General features: G+C 44.2%; 1 protein-coding gene across 1 annotated transcript; it reads left to right on the plus strand.

The window, feature by feature from the left end:
* The first annotated feature begins 486 nt into the window (after positions 1–486).
* On the plus strand, positions 487–12,744 carry LOC114794436 (reticulon-4 receptor-like). Its single transcript, XM_028986977.1, has 2 exons — positions 487–849; positions 10,884–12,744. Exons 1-2 carry the CDS (start codon positions 804–806, stop codon positions 12,299–12,301), a joined length of 1,464 nt encoding a protein of 487 aa, XP_028842810.1. The 5' UTR covers positions 487–803; the 3' UTR covers positions 12,302–12,744.
* Positions 12,745–14,201: the final 1,457 nt, after the last annotated feature.

A 14,201-nucleotide genomic window follows, 5' to 3' on the forward strand; every position in this document is an offset into this window, starting at 1 on the left:
CGATGAACCAGAAGACCCAGGTTGAAACCCCATTTACTACCATTGTGTCCTTGAGCAAGACACTTAACCCTGAGTGTCTCCAAGGGGACTGTCCCTGTAACTACTGATTGGATAAGGGCGTCTGATAAATGCCGTAAATGTAAATGTTGTGTGCTAGAAAATTGTTGGTCAGTCCTACACCCTGGTATGAGGATGTAACATAAGCAGGGAATATAAGGCGGGACACACAGTAACATTACAACGATTTAATGATTTTTTTTTTCCATAATGTAAAATCCGTACATTTCCCAAATATTCATGGTTTTATTAATACTGTAATATTACAACCTTCCCGTAGAAGTTGCATGTGTGTGTGTGTGTGTGTGTGTGTTTCTATTCTACCAGAAACTGCGGACACGTGATCACTTGGCCTCTTGCTCGCTTCTGTATCTGGTTAAAGCAGCATTTTCCGTCCAGGAAATTCCCAGATCTCCGCCAGGACACCCCTCTCTCTGGATGGTGGTGAACTGCGCGCCCCCGCTCCTCTCCTCCTCTCCTCCTCCTCTCCTCTCCCCGGATCCCGCCGCCGAGATCCTGCCCAGATTCCGCCCCGTCACCTGGAGTGCGCGTCGTCGTTGGGCTCGTTTTATTTTTGTTGTTGTTCGTGCCACTTTTCCCGCAGATCTGGGGTCGGGACGTGAAGAACAGCTCCCCGCCCCTGGCGCGTCCGCCCGGGGAGACGGCGCTCTCCAGCCCGCCGTCATGCCCGCGCCTCCCCGGTAAAGTTTCGGCGATCTGCGGGCGGGCGGTGGTGTCGGGGACATATGAAGACGAGACGACCGGCGACAATGACGCGCTCCGCTCGTGGAGGTAAGTCAGGTCTTCATTTGGTAAATAAAGGCGGAAAGATGGGCACCCCGCCGCAGCCAGACACGGTCTCAGAATATAACTGCGACTCCAGTCTCATCAATTCATTACAGGTCCTTGTTTTTCCATCATTAGTGTTGTCTCCAGAATGCCAGAACTTGTGTGTGTGTGTGTCATCAGTGGACATCATGAGATCATGGACAAAATATAGTTATTCTTAGAATGAATTAGCGTCTTCACGTTGAGTTTTGTTCTAAAAGGGATCGTATCGGTTTTCGACACGACTGCAAGGCACTGAAGATCACCTCCGTGATCTCGCCTCATGGTGGAACTCAGCATGCATGTGGTATCACCAGGCTCCACTGGGAAGTGGGAGAGGGGATTTGCAGGCGCTCCCCTGATCGGCATGGCTTCGGCGGATCAGCAGAGCCGGATAAATCCACAGCTGGGAGCGCCAGGGTCAGGCAGGTGTGGATCTGGCTCACGACTCACCATTTCCCAAGAGGTTCTGTCTGCTGGAAGGGCCCAGGGTAAACAAACAAGCTCTCCATTATGATCAGCCTCTCGGGACCAGCGGAACGCCAGATAATCTCATTTTAGCCATTTTGTGTTTTTTATATCTAACAAAAATGTAATAATGAATGCATTATGTATAAAAGTAGATTGGCATGCTGGAAGCACTGCGTCTTGCGCGCCATGTCCATTAAATATCTAGTGAAGATGATTACGCTTTTTTTTCTTCTTTTTTTGCTAATCTGAGATTCAGGTATCATAGCCGTGATTGTGAATGATGGACATCCCAAACACACATACAGTTTAGATCCAGCCATCCACGCTGCTTTATTCTTATATTTTTTTATCATATGAATACACAATTTTTTCTTAAAAGCCCACAGCAGCGCAGACGCGTCTGGCTGAAGAGAAAAGACAGAACCATCCCTGAATAATTACCAGTAATCCCAGCCGAATGCCTGTTACTGAAAATACATCAAACATGCCATAGTAGAGAAGGATCAGATGTAGGAATAGAGAGAGAGCGAGAGAGAGAGAGAGAGCACGGATGTGTTAGGTGGGTGGATGTTCTTCACGAAGTTGGGGAGCTGACATTCATCCACAAGGGATGAAATGTGTATAATAAAGAGTGACTCAGACTTGCACCGGGTCCAGAGAACAGAAGACGGGTCTTATTTAGCGACGGTCCAGTTATGCAACATTGCAAAACGAAGCTCATGTCTGTTCGGAGTCGGGCTTGATTGATTTAAAGCACGGACAGCAGCAGATGAAAAAAAGATGAAGAAACAGTAACACGATATAATGGACAACAGGGCTGCATGATATTTTATGATATTTTTGTGTCATATTTAGTCACATATTACAAATTATGTTTTTAACAGATGTGCATATTTTTATAACTTATCACAATCTTTGAAGGTCTTATTAACAGACATTGCGGTTGCAATTTGGTACCATTAAAATATGAACTGTATGCCAATGCAAAATGGAATCTTAATGATATGAATTGCTTATGTGGCCAGAAAACTAATTAATTTGATTATCAAAAACCGAATTGCAAGAGCTGTCATGTTTCAAAAACCGAAACTAATAGTAATAACAGTGAATTAAAACAAGTGCAATAAGAAAAGAAGGGAACATTTCAGCAGAACAGCCTGGAATTCCAGTCACTGGAATAAGTAGGATTTGGTATATCAGAGTCTGTTGCCACCGGAGCATTGTGAACTGAGGTCCAATGCGTTGTGGCTTCCACGCATGGCACGGCATGGCATCGCAGTGACAGTGACGAAACGATATGTATCGTGCACCTGGAGAAACGGGGAAAACTGAGAAAACGTACGTTCCTGTTCCCATGTAGTCTGTACATTTACCCTGAGGCCTTCTTTTCATCACCGTTGACTCACTCCAATCTATTTCGGAGAGGCTGGGGAAAAGCTGTGTATCGAGTGGGTGCAAGAGATATTTATACTTTAAAGTCTGATACAGCTAAACAAACGAAGGGTTGTGAACATAAACACTATAATATTTTTATGATTTCTGGTACATTCATTTGGAGATTGGCTGGAAAGTTTGCATTAAAACCGTACAACACACAGATAGTGGCAGGCATGCTAAATCACTGCTGTGAATGAATTCTCTGCCACAACAAAAGAGCTGCAATTCTGGGTTCAGAGTGTCATATTTCTTCTTGTGAACATTAGAGTTAGCAAAAGATGCTCGCTAAAAGGTTATTGCCGATATAATCTTCCAGCTTTTAATCGAGCATTAAACTGACAAGAAGAAAGGTTGCTGGGCTTACACCTATTTCATAGAATGACCTTGGGTGTATTATTATTAGCTAGCTTTATAACTTTAGTAAGTACTTTAGTCAAATGCATTATGTCAAAGAGTTGGAACCTGAACCCTGTATCTTTTTTCCAGGGCTCTTTAAAAGCTGCTGCATAGAGCTGGAGACGCTGCAGTAAAAACGACTCAAAAACAGTAGCAACATCGAGGTCCCACTGGAAGGTCCCAGCACTTCATAACAAATTTTGGCATATTTATGCATATTTACAGCAGTGCTAAAAAAAATCACCTAGAATAAATGGCCCTTCGGCCCCACATGGTAAATGTTACTTTGTTTACCCTTTGCCAGTATGAAAATTGTCTATAAACGCATCCATTTTCTAAACTTCTACGCCTGACATGAAGACACGAAGAACTGCGTAGAAACATGCAGGGAATCACAGAGTAGGACACATGCAGCCAACCAAATCTTTGGACTGACGCAGGAAAACTAGAGAACCCAAAGGGAACCCTTGTGGACAACATGCCGCATGTTCTTCGTGCAGGGAACAGCATGGCCAGGTTGCTGGTCACACTGTGTGTTTTTCCTCAGAAATGAATGATTTTAACTCGGCAAAAGCTTCAGAGACTTCTTGTAAATGCGGTACAGGCGTTAGACGCTGTTCGGAAATGGATTTGACTGATTTGTTGAGGGCTTACTGCTCCAAATGGGGTCTCAGAACCCCATGATCAGAAGTCATTAAATGACCACAGGGGATTATTTTCTTTCATCTCTTGAATTTTTCTTTCCGTATTTTTTGTGATTTGTTTAAAAGGCCAGTGAAACAGACCACAGCAGTGTCAGGTTTTGTCGTTATTTCAGTGTACATCAGTGAAATGTCCAGTCTAGGGCCTGTCATAACCATTGTAAATTAGCAACATGCTCCAAATTCCTAAGTGCAGCATATTTATTCTCACCAGTGTCACTTGACGTTGCAGATGGTCATAATAAAGTAGCGCTTAGGACATGACCTCTGTTGGAGCAAGTGACAAGAGGCGGGCAAGGACACGGTGCATTCGGTTAGGGGCTGTAGCATCTATTCTTGTTCGGTATGGGGGTCGGATGTCCAGGTTGCGGTGGATTGCAAGGATCTTTCCTTTCGATTTCCTGGATTTTGGGTGTACCGGTGCTTCTGGGGGACAGAGTAATAAATAAATGCAGGTATTCGTTTATTTATTTATTTACTGTTCACTGCAGTCTGTTCCTGTCCTGTTTATTGGCTGCTCTGATCCAGACCGTGATGGATGTGGACATCACAGATTCCACGAAGCGCTAGTCCCTCAGCTGCCTCAGAAAGTGCCTCCTTTGTGAGAATATTGGTTTTCCAGTTCAGGTCTAACAGGATGGTAATTCCCAACAACTTGAAGGTCTCCACCAGCGGAAGAAGGAGTCATAAATTGCCTGGATCAAAGAGAACCTTTTCTTGAAGGAGAGCGTGAAAAGTGAAAGGAGGGAAAGCAGCTGTGACACGTCTGTGTGTCGTTTGGAGGACACGTTTTCATCTCTCAGCTGGAGTGTGAAAGTGTGCGTGAGTCACTGCGCAGGGTCGCAGCCTTGTTTACAACAGTGCAAATTTGCACTTGTGCCATAAACACTAAGCATTTACAAAGCACGTTTTTTCAAGGTTACTTTTAACTGTTTAACTGGATGGATCTCTTATTATTTTGGTTTGAATTGAGAATTCATTTTACATATTACTATTTTTTAGTAAAAAATTGTAATTTTTTTCTGCAGATTTGCTGAGATGTAAAGTGGTGATGGGTCAAACCTCCACACCTTCGTTCGTTTGCACTTTCTCGCCAATGAACATGGCACATGCAAAACGAAAAGCTCCCTGGATTAAGGGGTTGCTGCTGCTCAAGCCTGTAGATAGCTGAGAAGAATTGGGTTAGCAGGTAGGGTAATGGACTGATGGATGATTATGAAGACTGAAATGGACTGTAAAGTTCAATGACAAGGGCACCAGCATCCTATGTTTAAAGTTGGCTGTATTTTCTGGCCCACTCTACCCAGACATAGTTTCAGGTATCCTGAAGATCCCCATCCTCAGGATTCAATAAACAATGCGCTTTACACAGGTTGAGCAACATTTTGTAATAGGGATGCTGTTGTAAAGGTAGAACGTGTAATAATAACACAGTTTCTTGCCCGTTGTGGGTTCTTGCCTGAGTGAGCAGTGGCAGTTAAATGCAGAGGACAAATTTCACTGTGTGCACCGTGTGCTGTGCTGCTGTGTATCACATGTGACAATCACTTCACTTTTCTCTGTCCTCAGTATCGCCATTCATCTGCAGCATAGCCATTTTCAAAAGAGTACTAGAGGCAATATTCGATTTCAGTTCCGGCGTTCTTCCAGCAGGGTTCTCTTCTATCATAATGAAGTCTGCACCTATTGTAACCCCCTTCACGTCAACTCCCATCCAATGGAAAAGTGCTGGAGTGGTTTTTGTAAACAGCCTGCGACTCTTTCTAAACCTCAGAGCAGAGCAGATTACTCAACAGAAGCAATTTAAATTGTAAATACGGCCGTCTCATTCTTTTTTTGTCTGAGAACGGCTGGGATTTCTTTCACGTCTCTGAGGGGAGAAAGAAAAATTGGGAATAAAGGAAGTTGTGGAAAAGCCACCTTTCCCAGGGAGCTTCTGGAGAACAAAGGTAATGGAATATCAATGCCTTTGTTGCTCATGCATCTCACACCTTCACCCTGCCCTTTAACAAACACAGTCATGCCTTAATGCCTGGGATGGTGGATCCTGCCTTTGTACCGCCGTATCTTAAATTCCACCTCCATTAATCCAGCCTGGTCTTCACGTTCCACTTTTAGAGTATGATAATGAAAGTGTGGCAAGGGTGTGAGGGGATCGATACGAGATTGTGACACCGCAGGATTCGTTTGCACACACACGTTGTTGATCCTCAACTTGTAATTGGGTTGGTGCTGATAAAATATTGGCCCAGTGTAATGAATGCCTTGAAGTCATAGACAGTAAAGCTCCCTGTTACTAATCAAAGAGTGACTGTGGAAAATGCAGTTTTCTGCCTACATTTTCAGAGCATTTTTATTATTTGCTTCTTATTTATTATTCATGCTATTGTTTCTCGTGTCCAAGACCTGACGGGAGACATCAGAGAACTTGCTGAGCATACTTCATTATATCAGTAATAAGCATAATATTAACCCAGCTTTTCCGACTTTCCTCCAGGGACTGGAGGGAAAAAGAATTACCTTTTACTTTGATGTGACTTTGAATTTTGGAACTTTTTTCTCAAGCTATGAGAAGAGCAAATCGTTTCGGGCTGTCTGGAGTTTGTCCTGAAGTAACAGCAACCTTAACACCAAAAATAACCACAGTGAGATTATTACATTCTCTTGGTCCTGGATGAACAGTAAATAAAATGGAACAATCGTGTCAGAAGATAAAGACGATTCACAATACATTCGCATGAAGCTTGGTGGTGGGTGGAGAAGACTCTTAATGGTGACAGTTGGGGGGGTTAACAGTTCTCCCATTGTGTTTGTGCTTTACAAGTTGCAGGTGTGAATTATGCAGTGACTGGAGCTTAGAGGCATGAGGTATGAATATCTGGAAATTATAACTGTTTTGCTGAAAAGATCAACGTAAAGTTGTGTGTGTCTGAGATATTTTTCCAGACAGAAATACTTCATTAGCTATGGAAGAGAGCGTTCCTGCCGTTTTTGCTCATTTAATTTGCCAAAAGGTCATTGGAAACCTAATGGCACCAGTGGGAATCCTTAGTAACACACCAAGAGAGAGACACTTCTTACCAACTCTGTGCCCCAGTCTTCTGGTGTCTGCCCCATCCCCTCCTGTGCTCCAGCTTCACCCGGTCCTGCAGTTAAATACACAATTTTGCTTCGTCGCCGCGTTCCTCCTTTCCTCTCATGCAGGACACGCCCATGCAGGAGTAGGAAGGATTTTCCGGGAGAGGAAGACTGACTCCCAGCATAATGCCATCGGACTCCTTACTATTCTGATTGATCTTGGTCTTGTGGGTTTTTCGCTGCCGTGTCTCAAATTAAAAATGAATGGGAGCCGAGGCTGTCACAACATTGTTTCTTTGCAGTGCTCTGCTCAATTTGCATCACCATCCCACCCTGCACTCTGTTCCAGTTTGTCACAGTATAAGAATCACTAAGTGACGGTGGTGGATTTTTATCCGGCCATTTCCCACGCTGCTCCGGCAGCTTGTTATCTGAATTCTCTCCTCTTGGCAAGCATGCAGTGAGTCGCTGCAGGGACCAACCTGTGATGCAGCGGCAGATGAAAGAATCACAAGATGACATAACACAATCAGGTCACATTTCATTTTCTCTTAAAGCAAACCTGTGCTATATGCACACCCAGTCATGGTATAGCCATGCATTTTCTATATTCACGTATTTACTAGTAATTTGCAATAGCCAGCAATCACACACCATGGAGACGAAAAAAAAGAGAACTTGTATTGTTTTGCAAGTAAAACACCACATTATCTTAGTATTTTCTCAAATGTCACCAATCAGTGGGGACCTAATTTACGCCGTACCAATAGACTCTACTGCAGTGTGCTGACCTAAATAATCGCTTCATTGTCATTTATAATAGGTGGTGATGTAATATTGTTGGTGCCTGATGAGCTGAAACTGGACTTGACATTTCTTTTATTACCAAGAGAAGATGAATAATTTAACAGGAAGTTTAATTTTTTGCAAAAACCACTCCATATATATATTTTTTTATTCTTTATGCTTATATGTTCATCTTACATTCAGTCCAGACAAAAACACTATGCCAGATTAAGTGAAAGTGAAGTCATTGTGAAGCACAGCCAGCAAGGCACACTGTGACACAACAAAATGTGTCCCCTACTTTTAACCATCACCCTTGGTGAGCAGTGGGAAGCCATGACAGGCGGAGGTCGATCATGTCACGTGATCATCTCCGAACCAGGAAACTTGCCAGGATGTACCATCCACACTGGAGTGGATGGTGAAGGATATAGAAAGGAGAAGAGTGAGTTGACTATAAGTTAGCAACAAATTACGGGTCTGCTTCCTTACCAGCTAGGCCACCACTGCACCACACAGATGGCACTAAATTCAATATTTTACAACTAGTGTTTTAATAAGTCTTAAAAAAAGATTTACTACCATTGTGTCCCTGAGTAAGACACTTAACCCTGAGTTGCTGCGGGCGGACTGTCCCTGTAACTAATGATTGTAAGTCACTCTGGATAAGGGCGTCTGATAAATTTGTAAAAATGTAAATTTACCATTGATGATCAGTAACAGCTTTGAGAGAAAGAAATGAATAGGCATTGATAGCTATTTTCCATTAAAGGGAAAGCCAACTGAATTAATAGGTTATTAAAAGTTAGCAACTAAATTTGTTGATATTATATTATTATTAGATTACTGTTCTAGGCTCTTCTGAATTCTTTGGTTTTCTATCGTCCCTGAAGCTGGCAGGTTGAGCTTTAAGTGACTCAAATTGGCTGGTGTGTTCAAAACATGCCAGTAAAGGCTTCATTTCCACCACCAGTACAATGTGAATAAGTCTATTTCCTTTGTGCACTACCTAGAGCACAAAAATTGATGCAACAAAGGTCATGTAAGAATTGATGAGTGCTAGGCGGGGGTGTGGCTCATCACGCACCCTGTCATTTCTTTTCAAGTCATCAGTCGACAGCTATTGGAACCTCATTGATCAGTGTGCTCTATCTGTAATCAATGTATTACCCCTTTCCCCCCAGAAAGCATAGTAAAAGCCCACAATTCCCATCACCAACTCTTGCATTATTTACCAATAGAAAGCAAAGGCAGCAGGCTGCACCCGAAATGGTGCTGAAGAACTCCAATAAACAGAGAAGTCAGGTCAATAAAAAGCCATAGCCAAGAAGTCTCTTATCGGTGCGATTAGCTGCCCGGGATGCCTGTGGTCAGGCTTTGGAACAGGAACAGCCAGGAAACTTTCTGGCTTTTCCCCTTATCATGGCCGTTAATGCAGAATGCATTTTTCCACCACAGGGGCTATTGTGCACCCATGCATGGCCCAGGGGGAGCAGGTATTAAATAATGCAGTGTGTTTTCTCCTCTCCTCAGATGCAGGATATGAAAAGCCTGCCTGACAAAAGCCTCTTAAAGAAGTCAAAGTGGGCTAGAACATCCTGGGAACATCCATGCTCAGAGGAAAATCTCATCCATGACTCACTTTGATTCGTTTAGAAATTCTGCCATCTAGAATGTTTGCAAAGCATGCGAGGAGAAAATGGATTTCCGTCACCAATCCATATCGGAGGTTTTAAAAACAGAACACTGCCACCTTTTTAAGAGGTGCTCATCCTCATCCTAAGGTTCTGGGTGAATTCTACCTGCAGTATGGCGGGGTCCTGCAGGGAGCAGTGTGTGGGGACAGTGCTTTGCTCAGTGGCACCTCGGCAGATCGTGATTCGAACCCACAACCTTCTGAAAACGGGTCCGCCTCCTTACCCGCTAGGCCATGGTGACTGGGAAGGAGATGAACTCTGTGGTGAGCACGGGAGGCTTGGTGGATGGAGGCTGCCGGTGAGCGGGAGCAAGAGGGGTGGACGGGGCACGCTGCTAGGCATGGTGGGTCAAATGTCGGGGTGACAAACGTTGGGGTGACAAAGGGAGCAGGAAGGTCTCGTGGTTGTTTTTCTTTTGCAAGGGTTGTAAACCAGAGATCGGATCGAGAGTAGATAAGGCTACCGTCAATGAATGAAACTCAAACAGTTTTATTCAGTGTGTTGACCCCGTCCTCCTCCCCTTCCGTCGTCTGTTGCTGTCACATGCCCCGATGGTGGGGTGGCTGCCATGACATATTGCCTAATAAGAGCCATAATAAGAGCATGATCAGTAATTTCACATCATACGTTTTGCATTTGTATAAAAAGAATGGACAGGCTTCCTAATTGGTTTATTTTTGGGAGAATATGTACACTAATGGTGATTAGCAGCGTTCCTCAACCACACTTCCACATTCTGTCACGGGCTTGAGTTGTGCAAATCTGTGGGGCTCCCCACCACAGTCTTGTTTTATCTATTTGTGTATATTACAATGAAGTACAATGAAACCCTTGCAACCCCCCGATTGCCAACTTGAAAATATGCCCTACGTGTCACTTCTCTTATTTGGTAGCAGAGAACGGCGGTAGTTTCCTTTCCTGGACATCAGTCGGTCTGATAATAAGTAAAATTCTCATTAGCAGGTGAATTAGCTCATTATCATGTGCCCTCTCCTTAATGCAGCTGGCACAATCCCTTCTCCCTCTTCTATTAAACGAAACGGTGTAAATCCAGGAATAAATCATATGTGAATAAATCATATTTAATTCACATGTGAATAAATCATAAAGGTATCTGCAGATGGGAGATCTGGAGTGGTGCTCATGTGAGTGAAAGCCTTGTTGTGCGCAGCCTCCCTTCTGTTGTGTGGTTTTTAAATGGTTTACACGACTCTGCACGAGACAATGGCACCGCTGCGCCTGGAGAACGTGCGCCAGCGGTAAAGTAGGGCGTGCAGGTTTCAGGGTCACGGGTCAGAAATGTAAAAATAGCAGCAACTCGCCGTGTAGTCTCCTGTTCCAGTCGTGCCATTTCTGCACTGATTACAGAACGGTTTTATTTTTAGGCTGTCGAGGGGACTGTTACTGACTCCACCGTTTCCTTTTGTTGCAGCCAGCGGGACCCTGACCCTGGTTCTCTGGCTGCTCTCGGTGGCAGGCGCAGAGGGGTGCCCCGCCAAATGCGTCTGCTTCAACGAGCCCCGCCTCAGCCTGGCGTGCCAGCAGCGGGGTCTCCACTCGATCCCAGCAGACATCCCCGTCCACGTGCAGCGCATCTTCCTGCAGGGCAACAAGCTGACGGAGGTCCGCTCCACCACCTTCAGCCTCTGCAGGAACCTCACGGTCCTGTGGCTGTACTCCAACGACATCAACCACATCGAGGCAGGGGCCTTCTTTGGCCTCGAGCGGCTGGAGGAGCTGGACATCGGCGACAACGCAGACCTGCGGATTATCAGTCCCACGGCCTTCAGCGGCCTGTCTCAGCTGCGCACGTTGCACCTGCACCGGTGCGGCCTCTCCGAGCTGCCCTACGGCGTTTTCAGGGGACTCGCCTCGCTGCAGTACCTCTATCTCCAGGACAACAACCTGCGGGCCATACACGACGACACCTTCCTGGACCTGGCCGGCTTGGCATTCCTGTACCTGCACAACAACAAGATCAGGACGGTGTCGGACCACATGCTGCGGGGCCTGCTGAGCTTGGATCGCCTGCTGCTGCATCAGAACCGGGTGAGCTCGGTGCAGCCGCGGGCCTTCCACGATTTGCGCAAACTGACCACGTTGTTCCTGTTCTACAACAACCTGACGGTGTTGACTGGGGAGACGATGGAGCCGCTTGTCTCACTCCAGTATCTGCGCCTCAATGGAAATCAGTGGATTTGCGACTGCAGGGCCAGGACTCTGTGGGACTGGTTTAAAAAGTTCAAAGGGTCAAGCTCAGAGTTGGAGTGTCACGAACCACAAAGCCTTTTTGGGGAAGATCTGAAAAGTCTAGCGAGTGCAGATCTGGAAGGATGTCATGACGGCCATCAGCACACCTGGATCCGAGTCTTCAGCACAAAAGGCCGGTATGGGAAGCTCTTCAGCACCGAGAACCCTCTGAGAGCTGGAATTCCGAAATGCTGCCTTACAAACACCAACAATTCCTCCATAATCTTGGACAAGAGCTCCTCCTATAACAGCCAACAGATCACTAAGAATCCGACAAAGGAAAGCGAAAACATGGCAAAAACGAAAGTTCAGGAATTTGGCACCTTAAAAAATTCCAGTCACGGGCAGAATCTGGGCCAAGGGCCTGAGTTTGCTGGGACGCTGTCAAGCAAACCACATCAGCCCAAACACAGGCGGGATTTCGCGGAAGGGCTGGTGCCTACCGACGCGCCGCTGGAGAGAAGGTGTTTGCAGAGACCAGACGGCCATTGTGTCAGTAACGGCGGGTCCGCGGTTAGAACTGGGCTCTTTGGTACGTATTGCGCTGCCCGTTCGCTGGACGTTCTGTTCACAGTCCTCATTTGCAGAAACCTTCTCTAGCACAGTCACTGCCAGGACACAGAGAAAACCAGGCCATAGCAGTTTTACATGAAAAACTCATCCACAACATGAAAAAGTGTTGCCCTTTTTGCCAAATGTAGTGTATATAAATATATCTATCTATCTATCTATATATATATATAAATTCCATGGTTTGGTGTTCGATCAGTTAAAGAAATGCCATGGAGGATTAACTTGTAAAATGCCATATAGTATTATATTTACTGCATAATGCATATCTCATATCACATCAAATGATGCAAATGGTCAGTGCCAGGTCTGCTTCGTTACCCCAAAGACAGGAATTATCCATCCATATTTTTATTAAGTGACAATAGCACACTTGTGAAATTTTACTATTTTACTGTTGTAAATTTTTAAGAAATTCAACCACACTTTTTGTAATTCTCATCACATCATGGTTACGGGTAGCAGTCAAGAATGCAGTCGCCACAAAATGAACCCTTGTGGATCTTTTATGTAAACTCTGAATATAAATATACTATCAATAAACCCATTTTTGAAAGTGTGTTTTTAGTGTGAATAAAATTTGAATATTGTGAAAAGGCTAAACCTTCAGCGCTTCAGCCCCATCCAGGTACTGGCTGTAGTGTAGAGGTTCTTCTTCTGCGTTGTGTAATTTTTTGATTTCTTTTCTTGAACCGTAATAGACGAGCTGACACCCAAGAAATTTTCCGTGCGAAGTGTATTCTCTCACAGCTCATGCCATGTGTCTAAGAGAACTGAACATAACATAAAGCATTTACAATTTAAAACATTGCATACCTGTACAAAAGCGAGGTCACATTATCACGTCACAAACTGCGTCTCTCTGCACCTCTCTCTACAATATACAGTAATAACAGAACATAAAAAAATATTCACAAATATGTACATAAATTAAAATAGAAGAAAAAAATAACTTTTTGCACACAAACCCCACGCACCTCTCACAGCTCATGCCATGTGTCCAAGAGAACTAAACCGGGTCTCCAAGGGCACGGCCGCATCCAACCACTTTTCGGGGGGTGATCAAAGTTTTAGAACCCACATAACTTTTTATAAGAATCATAAATTGAACAAACAAAAATACAGAAACATATTTAACATAACCAGAAACATTAACACATTTTAACATTCTACAATTGAACAAACACCCAGATTATCATTATAATTCCCTTACCCACATCAGAATACAGGTAAACAAAATAAAAGTCTTTAGAAAATAAGAAAATAAAAGACACAAGAAAAGAAGAAATACATTTATAAATCTAGTGTAACCATTTAACTCCGGCACAGTAGCATGGACATTGCTGTGGTTGTGAGTAGACCACTACAAAGTCACAGGTTCAAACCCCACTTACTACCTTTGTGTCCCTGAGCAAGACACTCAACACTGAGCTGTTCCAGGGGGACTGGTCCTAAGTCGCTCTGTATTGTGAATCCTTTTTGATCTGTTGTTGGCAATTCTACTGTATGTCTAATGAATGTAGCGTGAAGGTGTGGATGGAGTTTGTTCCTGGTGAAGATGGGTGGGGTGTCATTGCTTGACAAAAATACCAAAAGAAATGTTTTAAAACATTAGTCACAGAACTCTTCCTAAAGAAATTATAATACAGGTGTCTACACGCCTACCTTGTAAATACTGATTGTAAGTCACTCTGGATAAGGGCGTCTGCTAAATGCCATCATTGTATAATGACCAGCGTTGCCAAGTCATCCTAAAACTACACTTCAGAAAGTGGTGAAATTGCTGGCTCCCTTTATATTTGGTGCTATTTGTTTGTCTGTTTATTTATTGTACCTGGCAGGCAACTGACATTTGTTCTGTTCATTTATTATTTCCTGCACTGGCAATGATGACAGTGGTGGCGGCAGCAGCTCTCCATGTGTTAATAAC

Source organism: Denticeps clupeoides, chromosome 7, assembly GCF_900700375.1.
Source record: "Denticeps clupeoides chromosome 7, fDenClu1.1, whole genome shotgun sequence".
NCBI lineage: Eukaryota > Metazoa > Chordata > Actinopteri > Clupeiformes > Denticipitidae > Denticeps > Denticeps clupeoides.